This window comes from Salminus brasiliensis, chromosome 2 (genome assembly GCF_030463535.1).
Source record: "Salminus brasiliensis chromosome 2, fSalBra1.hap2, whole genome shotgun sequence".
Lineage (NCBI taxonomy): Eukaryota > Metazoa > Chordata > Actinopteri > Characiformes > Bryconidae > Salminus > Salminus brasiliensis.
This window is the reverse complement of record NC_132879.1, coordinates 37,237,628-37,258,363: the sequence shown is the minus strand read 5'-3', so window position 1 is coordinate 37,258,363 and position 20,736 is coordinate 37,237,628. Positions and strand designations below refer to the sequence as shown.

At 46.3% G+C, this 20,736-nt stretch overlaps 2 protein-coding genes across 4 annotated transcripts in view; one reads left to right on the top strand and one right to left on the bottom strand.

The window, feature by feature from the left end:
* snd1 (staphylococcal nuclease and tudor domain containing 1) overlaps positions 1-20,736 on the top strand; it is a 165,126-nt gene that overhangs the window by 72,259 nt on the left and 72,131 nt on the right. The window lies entirely within an intron of this gene.
* On the bottom strand, positions 1,002-12,572 carry lrrc4.1 (leucine rich repeat containing 4.1). Of its 3 annotated transcripts, none has more exons than XM_072672569.1 (2): positions 12,557-12,572; positions 1,002-4,944 (listed from the first exon to the last, which is right to left on the bottom strand). In XM_072672569.1, exons 1-2 carry the CDS (start codon positions 12,570-12,572, stop codon positions 2,351-2,353), a joined length of 2,610 nt encoding a protein of 869 aa, XP_072528670.1. In that variant the 3' UTR covers positions 1,002-2,350. The 3 variants fall into 3 exon arrangements, with proteins under 3 accessions (XP_072528670.1, XP_072528668.1, XP_072528669.1); XM_072672567.1 differs by lacking the exon at positions 12,557-12,572 and adding an exon at positions 5,940-6,779 and having other exon boundaries at positions 1,002-5,753; XM_072672568.1 differs by lacking the exon at positions 12,557-12,572 and adding an exon at positions 5,940-6,779 and having other exon boundaries at positions 1,002-5,744.

The window sequence follows — 20,736 nt, the reverse complement described above, 5'->3', positions numbered from 1 at the left end:
TCAATGCAAACAGATTTTATTTCACTCCGTCATTTTGGAGCATTTACATTGGTCCATTCATCATGAAATGTGAAATGTGACGCTATATAAAGAACTGCTGTTCATATCTCAAAAAGTGCAGAAAAACAACAAAAGATACAAGGTTTTGCATTGCAAAATTCATCATAAGTTGCTCCCCCCCCTACAAATTTCTTCTGAGGGACAAAGAGGCTAGTAAATGATCACTTTATATGAATTACAATATGACCCCCCCCCCCCACCCCCCTTCCAAAAAATGCCTAGTATGGTTAAATGGTACAGGCCCTTAACGCTTCAGACCTCAATACAGTCTACAAATAGAAAGAGGATTCAGGAGATCACTGAACAGATTATTGCGTTTTTTAAGATACTCCTGTTTTTATCACCCTTCCATCATTGTGGAAGTAACCGTGGGAAGCAACTAATCTGGCCGCAAGCGGCCTGTGGCGCAAGTCCTGCTGCGGGACCAGGCCGCACTGTGGCCAGATGTCCCGGCTTTATGGGAAGGGTGTGTCCGTGCGTGTGCGCTGGATCAATTATCATTTAATCAGCCTTTAATCTCTTAGACAGCCTGCGCCCACTCAGCCAATATGCCTCTTGACACAAACATGCATTACGTTTTATTATCCTCTAATATGCTGTCAGTTTGTCGACTGTTTAGTCTTTCTTTTTTCTTGCATTTCAATTAGCCGCGTATGAGGCCTGGCACGAACGCCAAGCTGCGCAACGTCCTCTCAACCCCCTCCAAAAATATATAAATAAATAAATCAATCAATCAATGTGTATATATGTATGTAATATAAAAATGCCAACATTCTGCAGAAAGAGAAAGACCTCTACAGCAGTCACACAGTGCAGTCTTAAGAATAACTTGCAAGCTTGTATGTTCCAGTGCTTTCCTGTGCAGCGCAGCCTGCTCTGAAGAAAGCAGGGTCGTTTGTTTTTTTTTGTTTTTTTTTACCACACTTGTCTGTATAAACAAAAAGAAAGAAATCTGTAGGAGCTACATAGCTGTTTACCTTGACATAAAATGTAAAAAGTCTCATTTAGGAATGCAATGAAAGAGAACGGTCAGCCGTACATGTATATAAAAACCCTCTGTAACTGTAATTTCTGGAACAGTAACAGCCCATTGTCGGTGGTGAACCACCTCCCACAGTTTGTTCCTTAAAGCAAAATGCAGAGTCGTATTTTTTTCTGTCACCAGTACGGTTAAACAGAAGAAGCATTAAAGCAAGTCAAAAACCACCTCAGTCAAGCTCAGAGCCCTTTGTACTTATACTCCTATACTCATATATATAGTCTTTCCATCATCTTTGCCCTTGGAAAAGTAGCTCTGTTCAGCAGCTTTCCTGCCAGCTGTTTACCTGCAGCTGACGCATTGGTAGAACTTGGAAAGAAGCACGTCATGTTTCAAACGTCCACCTCCTAGGAGGCGAAAACGCAGACTCAGCCCCAATTACATAAGCCGAGTGTAAATTGACAGACGGTGATGTCGTGGAGCGGCCGTAACGCGTGGTGCGTAACTCTTCTCTAAAGGAGCTCATTAGGTTGCAGCATCATCCAGCATGTACAGGGTTAAAGTCTAACTGCAGAGTCCTACTGCAGTGGTTGAAGCCTTTGCCTGATCGCTACAGTACACCAGAAGAGAGGAGGAGGAGGAAAAATCTCTACTTTTTTTTCTTTTTTCTTTTTTTTTCTTCCAAAAATCCGTTTTATTGCATGTATAACATTTGGCACAGTACAAATTTATGGTGCTTACAAGATAAATCTGTAAAGATCAACATGGACCTTTTTTTTCCTCTTAAAGAAAGAATTCTTAGTATAAATGTTTTTTTGTTTGTTTTTTTTTTTTTTTTCTTTTTCTTTTCACTGCATTCTCTGTAGCATGGTTTAGAAATCACACAGAATGCCCTTTGAAAACACTACCCTCATTTCTTAAAGTCAGGACAGCATCTTTAAACAACTGGTCTTTTTTAAATAGAAGTTACAAGTTAGAAAATAGTTTAATTTATTTTTTTTTTATATAATCTGCTTCTCTATGACAGCCCATGATAGTTTTTCAGATTTTTTTTTTCATATATATATATATATATATATATATATTTATTTATTTATTTATAAGCATGTACATCAAGAAATCAGTCTCTAAGATTGCACGCTGTACAAAAAAAAGAACAGTCTTTTTTTTCCCTCTCTCTCTTTGTGCATTCTATTGCATGTTTTCATGGGGGGTGTCTTAGGAGTGTTTTGTAGGGGGGGAATAGGAATATGATATTTCTGGCTGAGATTTTGGCCATTATTTTTTCTTTCAGGAGCAGGTTGTCAAGGGCTAGATTTGAGTCTCTTGTACTTTCTCCTTCGCATGTGTTTTTATGACGAAGGGCTCTGAGATAGTGGTGATGGTACTGGGCAAGGTTCGAGGAAGAGAGTTTCCAATGCTGTTGCTTTCTGTCCACTTAGCTGCATGTCCTCCAGGCTTGTAGGTGTTGTACTTGGGCTTTAGGGTGCTATAGTTGAGCTTATGGGGGCTGTAGTCCTCTTTGTGAGGACTGTAATCCATTTTAGGCTTGTGGGGGCTGAAGTCTGGTTTGTGGCTGATGTATTCAGCTTTGAGTGGGCTGTAGTCTGCCTTAAATGCACTGTAGTCCGGTTTGAAGGGACTGCAATCCATCTTGAAGGGACTGTAGTTGGTGGCAGCTTTGTGGGGAATGTAATCGGTTTTGGCTTTGTGCGTGCTATAGTCTGTTTTGGGTTTGTGAATGCTGTAATCTGGTTTGAAAGGGCTGAAGTCTGGTTTGACTGTTTGCGATTTGTAATCAGGCTTGTGGGTGCTGTATCCAGGTTTGTACGGGCTCTGGTCAGTTTTTTTGCTGATGTGGTAATCGGGCAATGATCTGTGAGTGTAGTCCGTAGATGGTTTGTGAGGGCTGTAGTCCATCGGTGGTTTGTACGTATTGTAATCCGAGGTTGGATTGTGTGTAATGTAGTCCGTCTTGGGAATCTGGATGCTGTAGTCCGATTTCGGCTTATAAGTGCTATAGTCAGGTTTGGGTTTGTGGATACTGTAATCTGACTTGGGTTTGTGAGTGCTGTAATCCGTTTTGGGTTTGTGGTAGCTGTAGTCTGACTTGTGGGTAATGTAGTCCAACTTGTGAATACTGTTATGGTCCCTTATTTCCGGTAGGGTTAGTGCTCCCTCCCCTGGTATACTGGCGGCAGATGCAGGTGGAGGCAAGTCCTCCTCATCCACGTGAATAATCTCCACTGTCCTGGCTGCGGCCACCGTGCTCCTTTGTTGATGCCTCTTCCGTAGTTTGTAGAACACGATTAGCATGATTGCTGCGAGCAGAGTCACCGCCACGAAACAGCCAATGATTATCTTTGTAGTCTTCATCACCTCATCCAGGCTGGTGCTGGCGGGGTTGGGCGGCTTCCCCGTTGTCCCTTTCGAAGCTGGCACGGCCGACGGGCGACTTGGTGGTATGTCGGTGCTTTGGAGAAGGACCGTTGGCGTGGAGATGAAAACTGGTTGAAAGACGGAGGGAGAAGCTGTGGTCGTGGTACTCGCGCCCGGCGTGGTGGTTGTGGTCTTGGTTTTTGGCAGCTCAGATGTTGGTCCCAGCACCTCCACCGTGACTGTGGTGAAGTAGCTGAGGTTGGACGTGTTGAGTTCAGCTGCGCTCACGTTTAAGTAAGCCGAAGCGTTGGATTTTCCTGCTGCGTTGGACACCATGCAAGTGTACATGCCCGTGTCGCCCACCAGCACGTTTGAAAAGTTTAGAGTTCCGTCATTGAGCACGGTTATTCGCGGGTGGCTGGATGCATGGGTCAGTATGGTGCCATTGGGCAGGAGCCACCGCACTGCTGACATTGCTGCCGTTCGACACCGAAGCTCTGCTACCCGCTCTGCTGAAATATTGAGGTCTCTTGGGGCATCAGCAATGAAGGGGGCAGAGCACTGCATTGCACCGGTGTCACCCCTGTCCACCTCCACCATCTGACGACCTCTCATGTGTGCTGGGGAATGGCATCTGCCGCAGCAGGTCGAGTTGGTGGGGATGTAGTCACGCAGCCACCGCGCAAGCCACAAAGTATCGCAGCCGCAGTTCCAAGGGTTGTGGTGGAGGTGTAGTTCCACTAAGTACTTCAGCGGGGCAAACAGGTCATGAGGCAGAGAGCTCAGGTTGTTGTGAGCCAGGTTTAGCTCCGCCAGTGAGGACAGGTCATCGAACGCGTTGCGTTCAATTAGCCCTATTTTAGAGTTCATGATCCATAGCTTTTTAAGTGAAGTCAGTCCTTTGAAGGAGCTGGGCTTGATCTCTGGGAAGAAGTTCTCCGAGATCTCCAGCTCCTCCAGTGCTAGCAGCGGGTTCAGGTTGGGCATCTCTCCTCGGATGTTGCACATGCCTAAGTTGAGGTACTTGAGGTTGACCAAACCCTCGAAGGCCCCGTCGGAGATGTACTCAAGCTTTCGCAGCTCGCCTAGGTCCAGTCGCATGAGAGAGGGCACTCGGTTGAAGGCATAAGACGGGATGCTCTCGATGGGGTTGTTTCTGAGCCACAGTTCCCGCAGCTTCGACAGATACTCAAAGGCGCCGCTGGGCACTACTGTCAGGCGGTTATCGAAGAGCTCCAGGGTGTTCAGGCTGGTAAGGCCGTTGAAGGCTCCTACCTCAATTTGCCGAATGGCGTTGCGCCCGAGCTGAAGCACCTCCAGGTGGTGGAGATGGCGGAAGGAGTCGGCCTGCACTGCCTCGATGGAGTTCTCCATCAGGTTGAGGTGCCTCGTGTTGGTGGGGATGCCTGGGGGCACACGGGTGAGTCCGCGGCGGGTGCACACCACCTTGCTGAGCTGGTTACTGCAGGAGCAGACGGGCGGGCAGCCTTGGGGCCCCGCTGCTCCCGCCGCCACCTCCACGCACACTTGCACCATGAGGAAGACGACACAGAGCAGGGCGGCTTTCCTGGCTCGACGCACAGCTACCCGCCCCAGGAGACTCATGATGTGGCACGTTCATAATTCAGCATCGTCTGGGGGGGGCGGGGAAGGGATTGGGGGTGGGGGGGTGGGTTGGTTGTGGGCTCGGGGTGACTGTAGTGATTGGGAAGAAAGGAGGAGGTAGAAAGGGGAATGAGGGGAGGGGTTTGTTTCTGGTTTAAGGAGAGCTGGCCCTACCCTGGGTTAAGCAACACTCTGGCTTGTTTTTCCATTTACTGAACTAGTGGGGGCATTTTCAGTGACAAAATACGAGAGCAAGGGGGAAAGGTAGAAGAAGGAAAAAAAAAAAAAAAGCCAAGTAGTAATAAGCGTAAGAATAGGGCAGACTTTTTGTATAGAAAGGGTTGGAAAGGCCAGACACCTACCTCAGTGGTTTTACAGGTCCTTTTTTTTATGCACTCACAATCACAGACGCAGCTTTTTTTCCCCCTTTTTCTGTTTTTGTTAAAGATTCATAAATCCCAGCGAAAGAGAAAGCCTTTTAATGTTGTTTGTTGTAGAAAGCAAGAGAAACCCCAAAATGGCCCCTAATAAATCCAGAGAAGAGCATCCAAAGGAAAGCTGCAGGCCCACCGAGATTTAGGCAGTGGTAGCATTCCAGTTTCGTTCCCAGAGACGTGCTCCCTCGCTCGCCGTCGCCTCGTCCGCAGATGCTTGTCCTTGGAAACCGCCGCTTGACTCCGCTGCTAAATACCTTTCCCGAGTCTCCATAATAGTAGAATGCCTACATGCGCTAAACCAAGGCAGAGGGTGAAAAGGAGGAGGGGTTGGGGTGGGAGAGAGGGGTTGGGGGGTGGGGGGGGGAGAGAAAAGAAGAATGAGAATTCCACAGTCTTTTCAAATGCTCTTCTATCCTTTTTCTCTTAAAAAGAAAGAAAAGCCTGACTTCCCCTCCCCCCCAACAGTCTTTTCCACTCACTTTTCCCAGTCGCTGTCCTCCTTCTGCCAAGGCTTGTCCCTTGTCTTCTTGATTTGCCTCTTTGCCTCGGTCAGTTAAAAAGGCTGTGTGACACACACTGCAGTCACTGGGTTGTTTCTTGCCTTAACTAGTTCCGCTCTCTGGCTCGACAGATGCACAAACGGTGGCGGCAGCAACCTGCCTCCCGCAGTCTTCCAGGTAATCCGTCACTTTCTTTTGAAAGGGGAGTCAACGAGTGTCAGAGGGACGGTGCTGCTGGCAGCGAGAGCCCAATAAGGCTTGTATGGTGGAGAAAGCGCTCTCCTGCTTTCGAGCTCTCTCTCTCTCTCTCTCTCTCTCTCTCTCTCTCTCTCTCTCTCGTTCGTTCGTTCCCTGGAATGAGAGCGAGCGAGAGAGCGAGCGTGCGGGCGTGCGCGCGCGGGAGAGAGCGTGTGAGCGAGCGCACTTCTCCTCCCCTCCTGTGACGTAGCGTCGATCTGAAAAGTATCCGTATAGCGCGGAGCTGAAGCCCCTGCAGTGTCCTGAGCTGAGCGCGGCGTCGGAGAGCTCAGCTCCGCAGCCCCTGACTTCAGCTGCTGGATGAGCGTTGTGAGGGAGAAGTACGTCCCCACGGCAACAGCATTCTCGCTCTTTCTCCCTTTTTTTTCTCTTTTTTTTTTTTTTTTTTTTCTCCCCTCCTCCTTTCCTTTTTAACCCTGCTGGTCCTGCCTTAATCCTGCTTCCGTTGCTATGTGCAGCAGCAGCTTACCATGGTTTTTCCCAGCACGCTTCGTCGCGCTGTAGCGAGCAGTCAGCTGGGGCTCAGGCTCATGCGCTCACTCTCCCTTTTGTCCTTCAGTGGAAACGTGAATGTACTGCTGACGCATCGCGCTTCAAGCAGTGCATTGGTTTGATGCAGTGTTTTTGTGCATTAACTCATCCGCCCACTCTCTCCCTAACACACACACACACACACGCGCGCGCGCACACACTCGTGTGTGTGTGTGTGTGTGTGTGTGTGTGTGTGTGTGTGTGTGTGTGTGTGTGTGTGTCTCTCTCTCTCTCTCTCTCTCTCTCTCTCTCGCTGCATACAGACTCACACTCAAAACGCTCCTCTGACACTCGCTGCCCCCCTCTCCCTTTTTTTCTAACTGGTCTGCTCTTTTGTGTAATCTATATTAATTGTGTAAATATATATTTTATAATACTGGTTTGCTTTTTTTTTTTTAATTGATCTTTTCTCTAAGTTCTACCTTTGTCCACCCCATCTCCCTTTTTCTTGTTTGTTTTCTTGTGTTAAAGTAAATTGCTTGCTGGAATCAATCAGCCTTCTAAAAGCTCCTGTTCCGGTGACTAGTACTAGGGGTGCGTATCACTATTTTGAGGCTGCGGTAAGCCAGGGGGTGGAGTGCTGCACAAGAGAGAGGCAGCTTGCTGTTGCTATTTTGCAGAAAAACCCGGTCCAACTGATGAATGACTTTATGCCATTCTTCTCCCCCTCTGCTGAGATCTCAGCTTATGCTACATGCTTCTCGCTTTGTCCTGGGTCTCACTCTCTTTTTGTTCGAGGCGGAAGGTGATGTTTAGTCACACAGGGCTTACAACACTCCACTGCTGGATGAGTTGAGCGCGAGTGAGTGAGTATCTGTGAGTGTGTTGGCCTGGTCAGTGCATGGTCCAAGAGGAGGCACAGTAGGGGTTGGACGGCACTATGTGTGGGTCATCACTCTCTCCAGACGGATTAAGCCGCTCTTGGATGCAGCTGAGGGAGTTTCTTGGCTGCACCGAGCTAGACAGGACTCCTGCTGGAATATAGGCTCACACTCTCTCTTGCTCGCTCCCCCTCTCGCTTCCCCTCTCTCTCCTGCCTTCCAGGATTAAAATATCCCTCCTGTCATGCTATGGGAGTTCTGACAGTGCTGAAACAGAGAACGGACAGTTCATCCTATTTCGGAACGTTCTTCATCACCCCGATGTTTTTTTTTTTCACAGCCTTTTGCACCCTCTGCACTTAGTACCACCTACTGTTCAGCAGTCAAAAGAAATGTGTATAAAAAAGGTGATTGCTCGGTTTTACAACCAGGAACTCAAACAATGAAGACAAATGATCGTAGGTACCTTCTTAAATAGCGCTACGCCGAAGGGGCCTGTCTCGAGATTTACCTTTGTGTAGTTCTGTGAATGGGGCACAGTGTGGCTTGCCATAGCAAGTCAGCAAAACTAGCTAAAGGGACACGCTGAGCTGTGTGAGATCTGATTGACTGTGTTTGCTTATGGTCGGACTGGTGGCCAGGAATGTCACTGACACATGATTTGGGACACACTGATCCCCTGCAAGCTTGTCCATGAGCACGTGTGGGTTCGACGTGCATTTGTATATGGCTCACGCACATCTGTGCGGGAGGTTGAATGTGGCTGTTGGCAGTTCTAGCCACGTGGGCCGCTGCACTCTCTCCCAGCTGCGTTGCTGATCCATGGACAGCAGGGTGACCCAGAATGCCTTGCTCATGTCGGGGGCGCCCATCTTGCTCGCAGCCTTCTGGAAAAGGTCCGAAGAGGGAAGGGAAGCGAAGCTCTAGTCTTCCAGCCCACCTCGCCCCGGGCAGGGAAGCGTGTGGAAGAGGTCTGCTTTGGAACTGGGCTTCCAAGCCGACCCAGTTTGACGTGGTGGGGCCTGCTCGGCTAGTCCAGGGTGGGGGAGGCGGTGCAGGAGCCCCAGGGTGTGCCACGAAATCTGGGCTGAGGCCAGCTGCATGTAGGTCAGCCTTCCACCCAGCTCCAACGTACTGGAGAGCACCAATACTGTCCGATAAAGGCACTGTGGGCTTTACTCCACGGGTCGTGCGGTCTGGACTGTGCCCTCAAAGCAGATCCATAACATTGAGCTCTGTGCGCATTAGTCCCAGCACCGCAGATCATAAAACCCGTCCAGAACGATCCTCCGCTGGGACCGATATAATGGAATGCCTTTGGTAAAGGAGGAAGCATAGGAGTTCCACAGTCTTTTAAAAGACCAAGATGACTGTAGCGCTCATCTGCTGTTGGACCATGGGTGGGAATGCCCTGGTGTACAGTCACCCTTTTTAAAACCAGTGATCAGGCACCTGCTGGCACAGAGATGATGCAGAGAAGGTGGTCGTTTGGTGTAGGCAGATATCACACACTCACTCACCACTGGGCTGTTAATGGGCTGATTAGTTGAACCACGGTTAAGCAAAATAGCCCTAAAGGTTCGAGAAGTGGACCTGGGATCACAAGGCGGCCTGCTCGATTTCCTGGGCCAGAGGATCTGCGGTGTCTTCTACTGCACAATATTCACAGGGCATAGAACCCCCCTCTGCTTTCCGGATGCTGAACGCCACTCTGTCCATTTGTACTGTGCAGCATGGCTGGGAAGGATGATCTTAATCTTTAATCTCTATGCAAACCCAGATAACCGTGAGCCTTTCAGAACAAGAATAGCTGCTACAGTGTTTTAAAAAGTTCTCAACATGCCATAAAAAAAATATCACATTGGTAAGTCTTGGTGGTTATTTTCTGTTGTAGCACATGGATGTGAGATTCGGCCGTGGACAAAGAGCTCCACCAACCAAGCATGTGCCGATGGTATGAAACATGGCACCGAATTGGATGCATTGTTTCAGTTGAGGGGGGATTATTCTGCTCTGTCACGATGCATTTGGGAAGCCACTAAAGGCTCAGCCCGCCGCACAGCTCCACCGACTTTTTTTCCTTCTGTGGAACACCTACAGAAAGCCAAAACGGACAGATCTGTTACCAACGTTACAGCCTGGGACTCCTCTGTCCTGTTTTACCAAGATGTTACTGTCCATGTGTCTGCTCTTTTCTGAGTACCTGTAAACAAGCTACCCACCCTCTCTCTCTCTCTCAACAAACACACTCGCACGCTTCCTTGGTTCCAGCTCCGGGCTGCTTTGACATATTTTCTCCCAGGCTTTGAATCAATCAAATGTCAGCCTGAAAGCTCTGTCATTTCAGCAAACACTTGTGACCTTGAGTGGGTTGGGGGAGAACGGACACTTCCGTTCCATTTAATTTCAGATTCCAGGAATTAATTCCATGGGAGATTACTGCAGCAGGCAGCACCGTGCCACCCACCCACTACCCCCCCCCTACCCCCACCTTATGTGGGATTTACCTCTTATCATTATTCACATCGTATGCTTCCAACTATGATGAAGCAATACACACTCCAGGGGAGGCATGTGGGAGTTGGAGTTCTAAAACTGCCTGTGGGCCTTTGCTTCTGGTCCAGCTATTTCTTTCTCTTAGAGTTTAGCAGTCACACCTCTCTTCTATAGTGTTCTGATCTAGTTTTTTCTCATTTTTTTTTTATCAGAGTTGCCTTTAAATATAGTTTGATAGTGAGTCTGATATATATATATTTTTTCTTTTTTCTTTTTCACGTTCTTTAACATTCTGAACTGATGGTGTTTTACATACCTTACCTTTTTGTACATGCTTCCTGGGGTATTCCAGCTTCATGTGGTTATTCTAGATTGAAGTACTTGAATGAATGAGTATTGGCTGTTCTCAATCCAATGTTTAGAATTTTCATCGATTGCACAGCTATACGTTATAGGTAAGATATGCTGTAGATACTGTAACTGTCTCGCACACAAGCATGTTTAGATTGAACGTAGCTCAAACACAGTTGTGGAAAACCAAATGAATGGAATGGGATGCTTCTTAACGTAACTTATGTTCAAGACATTAAAAATAAGAGTAAAGCGCTGCCACTATGACCCAGGGTCAGCAGTTGAAGTCAGAGAGGGCACAATTTTCTTCGCTCTCTGTCTCTCTTGTGCTCTTTGTCTCTCTCGCGCTCTCTGTCTGGGTCTCTCTCTCTCTCTCTCTCTCTCTCTCTCATGCTAGTCAGCTGGGTACCTGGTGCTTTTCTTCCGAGCATGTTTGTCAGAGAATGGTACTAAGTGGGTTAGGTAATCTAAATTTGGTTTAAAAAGGCCTGCATCGGCCCTTATCCACTGAAGGAAGTCTCCACCAGTAACACTTCATGTGCAACCACAAAGGCACCTCGTCAAACCACTTCTATTACAGGTATTGTAGTGTTTGCTTCTAATCCTAACCAAATTCACTGAATATTCCAGAGAATAGAAGCAGTCTTGGGTTTAGAAGTGGGGTTAGTATGAGGTCTTGGGTTGATTAAGATTGGGAGTCAGGGAAAAATAGCTATGTAGTAGAATGCAAGTTAAACGCAAGGTGTGTATGTACAATAATAGTCCTTACATAAGGTGTAAAGCAGTTGCACACTGGAGATGTTTAGACTGCACCTTACCTTCTGTAAACATGTCTACATCATGAACCAAAGGAACTAAGAATTGGATTTGGGTTAATAAAACCGCTACACCGTCACAAGATGAGCTGTTCGCTCATGTCTCTCTGCGCTCTGGCCTCATCTAGTCTCTCCCTCTCCTTGGAGTAGCTCATATCTGTCTGTCTGTTGCTTGCTTCTGCCGTAGCAGTCAGGCCCCAGTGTGTGGTTAATGATATTTGCCCAGGCTGTTTGCGCTGTGAGGGATTGGTGGGAGCTGAAGTGAGTCAGTGCCATGGCGCTGGGTGTCACAGCCCCTCCTCTTTGCCGGCACTCTCCTAATGGCCATTCTTTATCTGCTAATGACCTTCATTATGCCAGGCTCCGTTTGTCTTCTGGCCACAGGCCAGCTTATGAAGCTCCAGCCAGGTACCTTAAATTCAACTTAACCGGAGTCCCACTTCACCCATCACCGGCAGCCAGTATGCAGAGCCGATTTTCGAGGCCCCTTGCATTCGCCACGCTCGCTTTGAGAGCAGCCTCGTTGCGTCTCTGGAAATGCTTCAGGCTAGGATTTGCGCTCCTGATTGGGATCCGCAATCGGCCTAAAAGGGCAAACTGTACCTGCAGTAAAAATGGCAAGCTTGTCAAACTGATAGACTCGTTCCTTTTAATGAGATAGTGGAGTGCTGGTGGTATGCTTTCATATGCCAATACAAGTCCCTGATATGGAATACTCATTAGTAGATGAGTTGGAGAGCGAACTTTGTGTCCTCGTGTGACTGGAAACATAAGTGCAATTTCAGTGTTTTCCAATCAAGTGTCTGCGCCTCACGTTAATGTCCTGCTTTGCTGGTTGGTTCTATTTTTGAGGAACTTGCAGCAGTAGTGAAAACCTCCTTCATACGTTTCGATTGGAGATCTATCGAGCGTGCCGTTACGCGCATGTCTTTCGAAATGGTAATTCATATGAATACATGCATGGCTGCACTCGTAGCTTCAGATTAGGTTTGAAACTGCGAGTGTGGAAACGTGCCGCAGATTTCTACTGTAGTAGTTGTTGGCAGCAGATTTCTCAAAGTCCGTTACATAACGTCTATTTGGGATAAATGGTCTTTTGGCACTAGTTCTACTGAACTGTCGAACTTACCTCTTCGGTTCTGACACAGTTGCAGTCACTGACAAAACGTTTCTTCGCGTTCTTTTGAATACAGATAGGACACTGAGGCTGTCAGCAGCACAGTTTTTGAGCCACAACTAGCCTTGCTCAATGAAGCCATGGCAACAGGCAGCTGTAAAAAGTTTATTTTTGTGTCTGTCTCTAATGCAAGGACAGGATTTTCACAGAGAGGAGGAGACATCTCACTTTACCACTGGACCGAGCTTAGGAGCTAGAATCTATTGCTAGCATTAGCCAGCCCAACTCCAACCAGTCAGCCACTTACTTTATTTGTTTATCTTCCTTTCTATCATCAGTGCACAAGCCAGTAACATGGAATGGTATTCATTTATAATCATAGTTATGAATAGGCTTTCACACCTGCCTTGTTTTGTGCGGACCTGTCAAATTCTTACTCCCTCCGTTTTCAGACGAGCACAAAACTGAACCGTGGTCCGCCACCAAATACCATAATTCCACCAGGCAGTGTGATGCCTGTACTCATTTGAATCCCATTTGAAGTAACTATGTGCCACCTGGCGATAAACCGGTGTAGAAATGTTTATAAAAGCCTAGCTAATGCTAGTGTCACGGCTAACCGCCAACGGTGTCTAACGCAGCCTTTTGTTCACTTCATTTGTGCCCGATTAGCATCTCTAAAGAAACCCACAGAACATTAGAGTAGTGTTTGTCTACAACAGACTGAAATGAAATTTGTTATCCCTGCTGCCCAATCGGGACTTTGCATCCCTTATATTGTAAAATTTTAAGGAGTTAAATGAAAGAAAATAGTAAATAATCTTTTTGATCAATAATATGCTTTAGTGTGTGTGAGGGATGTTGTTGTTTTACAGTGAGTTTCTGGTGGAAGTTGAAATAATAAAAATGATGTCCCAAACTGGTGCAGACTTTAGCAAAAGAACTAGGGTTGTAAACAGCATCAGAGATGACTCAAAAACAGATGGCTTTGAAGTTTTCCCCTGGAATCTAATACATTTTCTACTGTTTTTATTTCTTCTATCCTAAATATATCTTGACTGTGTACTTACCACGCATGCCTTTTAATATCCGTCTCATTTAATACATTTCATCAGGAATATCAAACACTGAACACTGCCACTGATAAATAATCCCACAATGTCTTTTTTTTATTATTTTATTTTATTTTTTATTTTTTATCCCCGAATACACCTCCCACCAGCAGCCCATTCCCTAGTCCAAGGTCATCTGGAGGTCATCTCCCTCCCTCTTCATTGGCGAGACTTCATGGCCGTCTCTTAACCGTGCGCACTTGGAGCAATCGAATAGAATAAGAAAAGGGCGAATGGATCCGACTTAAACTTCCACATTGTGCCTCATAGAGGGATTTAATATATTCCAATGGCACCATTAAGCTGTTGAGTTGTAGGAAGATTGAGCTCTGTTAGATTTAAATGAACAATACGCTTACAGTCTATTCCAAGAAAGATGAGTGAGCGCGAGGGAGCATGCAGGGCTGGAGGCAGAGGTAATAGGGTCTGGTAATCTAATGCATGGAAAATTATATTCAGCCCGAAAAGGCACATCAAGGTGAGTTCTGCGTTGCTGGAAAATGTGGATCATCTCTGCAAGAGGAAATGTCCCCTCTCTCTCTCTCTCTCCCTCTCTCTCTGTGCTCACTGCAGTAGTAGTTTTCGTTCTCACATGGTCACTTAATTTGTCGAATATAGAAAATAACCAGGTTATTCTTGACTGAGGGTCCTCCTCCCTCCCTTCATCCACCAGGTGTGGAGATCCAGGTCTTGAGGAAAGCGTCTAACCTGCACCGCATCAGTGGAGGAATGCATTAAAGATTGTGTTTAGCCCTCATCCAGTGAACAGGTCTCACACAGCACGGCTGAGATGCAGCCTAGGCCCACGAAGAGGAGCCGGGGGTGGTTCTCCAGTAAGACAGCAGAATGGGGGGAGGGGAGGGGTAGAGGAAGGGGAGATGACAGAAAGCTCCAGGATAAATCCGCGTAAACTACGGGCTATGACCTTTTCTTAAATGTGTTTTCTGTTGCGGTGCAGCACAGGATTTCCCAGAGGTGGTGAAGCACTGTATGAAGTGTGGGGCGGCGGTGCCCGGAGGGGGGTGGGGACGAGTGGTGTGGGCTGCACTTTCTAAATTGAACAGTGGCTGTCCGGCGCAGGGGCCAGGGTTAAGCACTGCCCTGGAAGGCCACGGATTGAGCTCTCAAAGCTCCCCTTGCCATGAGGGCAAAAAAAAAGAGAACTATTGATGACCCTGTGGGGGAGGGTGTGTATAAAAGGAGAAGGAGAACACACACATGAAAAAGAAACAGGTGAAGGAATGTGAAATAAGACTGACCCCCCCCATGTTTTTTTCAGCCTTCACTGCCAGGCCTTTATTTGTTGATTTGTTACTGACCATAGTGTCCAAATCCATTTTCATAGGTTAGTATTTTTTAATTTTTTTTATTATTATTATTATTTAAAAAAAAACTACTCTTTACAGAAGCCAGTGTGTGTGGGTTGCAATTCACTAACTAGTTGGATGAGGGGATCAATGAGCATGGTGAGAGAAGGCTAGCTGCTCTGGTCTGATCCCACAGATCTACTTTTTTTTTATTTTTATTTTATTTTTATTTACCTATACCAAATTAAAGCCTGAATGGATTACTGGGTTGATTGATTGATTAATTTCTAATTTTTAATGTCTAGTCCTGGCATGTATTTGGCAACTGCATTTGTCCACCATGCCCTGCACCGTTTTCCATTGGGTGTCAATACACGCATGCCCATACCCAGAAAAAAAAAAAGAGTTCTGGGTTTCCCTCAAGGAGCGAGACAGAATGTGCTGTCGTAATGTAGTGTAAATATTACATAATGAGGTTGTAGATGTGAGCACCCCCACCCCCCCCTCCTCTTCCCTGTTTGGTCCAGAGGAATCCCTGCAACAGTATAGGCTGAATTTGGGCCTGAAAAAAGGCTTTTCACTGAGCATTATGCTTGAGAGGATTTCACCCCATCCCTCCCTTTCTGACTCTTCCTTTCCGCCTCTCTTGCTCCTTGTCCCCTGCCCCTCTCTGGTAAGTGTTTGCTGAAGATGTTTTTGCTGTGCCAGGCATGCCAGGCATTCTAGGCTGTGATTTGGAACAGTCTGGCATGCATGCTGTCCTTTTTTTTTTTTTTATTTTTTTTTTTTTCCTCTCTGTTTCTTCCTGTTCCTTTGGACTCCGTCTCACTTTCTTTAGGCTAGAGGGTGCCTACAGGCTTCTAAAAATTGTTTTCTATTTTCAAAGGAATGCGGTCACGGTGGGAGCGTTTTCCGTGGAGTGAGACTTTGTTGTTTTGACGCTGACATTTCCATGATGATTTAGTTCCACTCTAATGTTAATGATGATCCAATGAGAGGTTTAATTTCTCTCTCGCTCTCCTCCCAGCACCCCCCCCCCTCTCTCTGATGAGCCCTTGGTGAAAGCCTCACCCGTGGGCTGTGTGTTCACTCCCTCTTCTACCTTCAACTGAGGAGCACTCAGAGAGAAAGAGAGAGGAGAGAATGGCAGCCACTCGAGAGTGAACTCCTCAGCCCCAGAGCTGCTGACGACAGGGCCTGCGTCACCTTGTTTCTCTCTTCATGCTCATATACACACACACAAACGCGCATACTCATGCTGCCGTGGCGCTCTCGGTCTTGCTGCCGACGGGTTTACGTAATGCCCTTGAAGAGGCCGGTGTAAAATTAAAATGTATTGTTTTTATTGTTTTTATTCTTTTTTTTCTTCTTCAACCTCATTTAAGGCCAGTGTGTCTTACTCAATGCTCTGTGTGGCCTCTGTAAACGAGGAGTCATTGAAAAGGAAAGCTGATTTGATTATTCTTGGCCACGCTTAAGTTCACCGAAGTGGCGATGACGCAAGCCATGATGCAGCCGAGTGCAGCGTCCAAATTGCGTTGTCACATTGGCTTATGCTCAATGGCCTCTCTAGTAAACATGCACGGAGAGAAACGGGGACGCGGCGGCTAGATTGCTGTGCTCTATTTGCCAAGATATTAAATGTGTATTAAGCTCCTAACCATTGTTTCCTTGGTGACTGCCAGGCCTGGCTCGAGCTGGTGGGTTGGTGAATCAGACGGCCTCTGGCCTCTGGTGATAGCACAGCCATTCTGAGCATGAGCAAGACCGAGAGAGAGAGGAGAGGCGAAGTGGCCTTGACTGGCGCGAGCTTTCTCTGCTACACTAAGAGCGCGCGTACACGTGATGGGAATGAAAGAGACTGTAGAAGAAGGACAGGATGTGATTAAACATCGATTTAGTTTCTGCCACAGAAGAACACGCGTGCATATATCTCAGCGAAGTGAGCTTCATCCAGAGGGCGCAGTTGAGATTTTGTTTGGCGCTTGTGTCTGGGCCTTGACCAAAGCTCTTTCACTTGCTTTGAGCTCAGAGTTCTGGATCTGAATGCTCTCTGATCATTAATAGTGCCTTTTTTTATATATGATATAAATAATAATTGCATGTTGTACTCAGGATGTCTCTACATAATTGTGCAAAGCCTGGGGAGCCGAGTTAGTTCCTATCAAAGTTTTCCTCTGGTGCCTACAAGCCTCTCTAGAATCTGCGTTCTGTGATTAATAGTTCATGAGTTCATTTAGGCTCATCCATTGTTAATTGGCCGGGGTGAAGACAGAGCTATTGTCTTTGGTATTCATGGCGAGACGCTGAGTTTGCCCGAGTATGCTGACTCCAGTGTCTAGTCTGGTACCACGGGCTCGTTTATTGTGAAGCGCAGAGTCAACTTTTCCTCCTCTGCCCCCCCCCCCTTTTCATTCTAAATGGCTGCCATAAATTTCCTAAAAAGTTGTTAGGGGCTGGATTTGTCCCGCCTGCATGTAGAGTTTGCACATGGTAGTGGTGGATGCCTGTTTTTCTGTAGTGCGTAGTCATGCTTGGCTGAGGCTCTTGCCACCCCACCCCTCCTTTCCTCCTTTGGGTTCACCTCATTCTGTCTAATTGGAAGTGGGGCTTCACTAATGCACCTGGTGTGTAAAAGCCACTTTATCAGTAAGTGGCACATGTTTAAAAGCTCTTCTCACGCTCTCTCTCTCTCTCTCTCTCTCTCTCTCTCTCTCTCTCTCTCTCTCTCTCTCTCTCTCGTGTGCTCTGTCTGGCTCCCGGTCTCATTTGCCTGTAATCTGGGTTTCAGAAGAGGTGAGGAAGACTGCATGGGTTACTGTAGCTGATTAAACTTGGTCTGAGCTGGAAGGAGTTCAAGCACCATAGATCTAGGATTGCATAATGTTTAGAAGCGTTACCACCATGTTGCATAACATGGTCACACAGCCTGTCGATACACTGGTGACATGAGGCCGACTCTTTCAGCATCCCTTTGCTGCTTGTTTGAGGTCAGGTACCTGCAGGGGGAGAGCGTTCGTGAGCCAGTATGGAGCTGGCAGGGATTGAAGCTTCGACCGTATGGCTGTTGGTGGAAATCCTCTCCTTTAGTCTCTGTGTGAGCCTTTTTGCTCATCTGATCTTGCATCTCAAGTAGACTCTCTCTAAATTCCTTTAATTGTGTGTTCGCCACTAGATTGTTTTTTTTTGGGACCCAGAAAATCCCATCATTTGGAGGGTTCTGTGTTTAAGAGCTCATTCTCTCGCGCCGTCATTTGCGTCCTCTTGATTTGCATGTCGGTCTGTGTCTCATCCCGGGTAGCCTGGCTGATTAGCAGCATCTGTGTGTTCAGCATTCTTGGGGAAAGTGTCTTCCCACTCTGTTCTCTCCCCTGCCTCCTCATTATGGAGCCGTTTGGAAGCATGGCCTTGTTTCTGACATTGTCAGTCGTTTAGACCAGATTGCAGAGAAGGAGAGACAAGCGATCACCGCTGAAGTTCATTTTTCTTTCTTCTGCGGCTGAGCGCAGGCTGTCCTTGGGACAGCGTCGTTTACTGGCTTTGTCACTGATGTTTGAATGAAGACGCAGGCTAGCCCTGACCAGTGTTTTAAACATGCTGCATGGGGATTAAATGTAAAGAGTTTCTGTCTAGGAGGTCAGTGACATCATTTTTTTTTTCTTTGTTCTGTAGCTTAAATTATTTGTTTTTTGGCCTCAGTGATGCACCTCCAGACTCTGGTAATATATTGTTTTCAGTAGTAGGCTATTGAATGGCATCAGTATGACCATTGTGAGTAGCAATTAGGGATGCTTCAGTGTGGGAACTTATGGTCAATGCTGATATCTGAGATTTTTCATTAGCATTATTTATTTATTTTATTAGATTATTTTTAGGTTTTTGACATTTAAAGTGTCAGTTCCTAACGTTGTCAAGGACATAGTGAATGGACCAATATAAATAATCCAAAACGACTCTTTACATTCACTGAAAGTGCACAAAATAATAATAATCCTTGTACACCCTTTTCAAATTATGGGCATCCTCAGTACCGAAACACGAACAACTGCATGTTATTTAGAGTAATTAGTTCAAATTAATCTTCATTCCTTCCGAACATTACAAAATTTAGGACATTTCATGAAATCTGTGCCATAATACTCAAGTCTTGGCATGCAAGATTTCCATAGCTGGTAACATGTCAGTCAGAATTGAGCTACTCTGTTGATTTGACCGAAGAATTGGGTGAGATGGACCTTCCACTTTTTACCTCCAAAGCTAAGGGTGATGGCTCAGCTTGGAGCTCTTTGGCTGCGTGCTGGGCACTCTGAGGTGTGCCTGGCCTACGAAAGAGACACAGATGTTGTAATCTCATTTCTGAGACGCCACACTTCTCACTGATTTGATTAGAGAGCATGGACGCCGCTCTTCAGCCGTCTGAACATGGCTGCTTAAAACGCCATTATCTTAGAGGCACAAGACTGACTGACTCTCCTCTCTCACTGATGGCTTTTTTTTTTGGGAAGGGGAGTGGCAGGGGTCTTGTGCTCCTGCTTTTCAACCTCTGTTGATGCTCTACATCCCACATGTGGCATTAAATTGAGTTCAACAGTTGAGCCGTTGAAAATGCCTATATGAGACAAAAACCCTTTTCCTTTTCATTTTAACCGTTTTAATCTGGAATCTTTGAATATCAATTTATTAGTCATGATAAGTTGACCAAAATAAATACTCATTTTAATTGGAATACATTTTACTTCCATTGAATGCTAATCTCTCCCCCACTCCGCTTCCAATTTGGAGATGCACGTTTTTTCCATGACAGCAGTGGTTTGAACAGAACATGTGAGTGCAACACAGTTATGGTAATACCATAAGTAATACCACAGGTTTGTCAATAAAGCATTCTTTCACAAGCTATTGTATTATAAAAAATATTAAAGTAATTTCATTTCATCATTTCATTTTATCTGACAATAATCTATTAGCAGAATGTCACACCCCTTAAAATTGATCAACCGCAGTTTTCACATCAGTCAAGGCCTTGGGGAAACCAAAACACTGTATACCAACCCCAAAACCTCATTTGAGCTTTAAACAGTTGGAACATGTGGGGCTTAAACTCATTAGGAGGCCATTGATTTAGCTGTTGAATCAAATTCCTCCAGCAATGTGTGAAAGGAGATGTTGAAGGAGTCCTTAAGCCTGTTGAAATGCTGTGTGTTTGATCTGTACTTCCAAAAATATTAAATGACACAGGTTTTAAATGATTCAAAATATTGTAGCAGTGAACTCAGATCAGTAATTTGGAGCCCTGGTCCCGTTTAAACCCCCCACCCCCCCAGCTGCAACAGGCTTCACTTGTTTGAAACTGTCAAAAAGGCCCGAGCTGGGGAAAAATGGCATGTGGTTTTTCATCCTCTTTCCCCCCTCATCCTCTCCATCTTTTTCTCGTCCTGTGTCTGTCAGAGGGGTCTTGGAGGACAGAAATGGCTTTTTGAGTGACACTGGACAGCATGTCGTTCTCCGTGTCACTGGACGCAAAGGGGTTAGGACGAATGATGATGGGCTCCCTATGATTGCCTGCCTCTTCTCTCTCTAGAGTTCAGTGAAGGCCAGATAACTGCCTCACAGAGTGGGGAAATGTCACCCTGATGCAATGGAAAATGTCCGTCCCTCCCAACCTCGTCTCTTCTTTCCTCATTGTTTTTATTACAGGGTGCCAAGGGAAGCAATAGAAGCCTGTCTGTGTGAGTGTGTTACCCATGTTGCACCTCAAATTGGAATCTCTGGTCATATTTTTAGTTTGCACAACTGGATGTGAGCACTGCTTAATCTCACCCACTTTGTATTTTAGCTGACCTTTTCTTCAAATGGGAGCAAATAGTCTATAATTCAGGCTATTAATGGCTATAGCGAGTGTGTACAGCAAGTGCTAGCTAGCAATATTGAATAGTATGATTAACTGATGTTTGAGTATCCGTCACAG

Coding starts and splice junctions, on each gene's coding strand:
- lrrc4.1 (XM_072672567.1), bottom strand. CDS start 5,023: ATGAGTCTCCTGGGGCGGGTAGCTGTGCGTCGAGCCAGGAAAGCCGCC.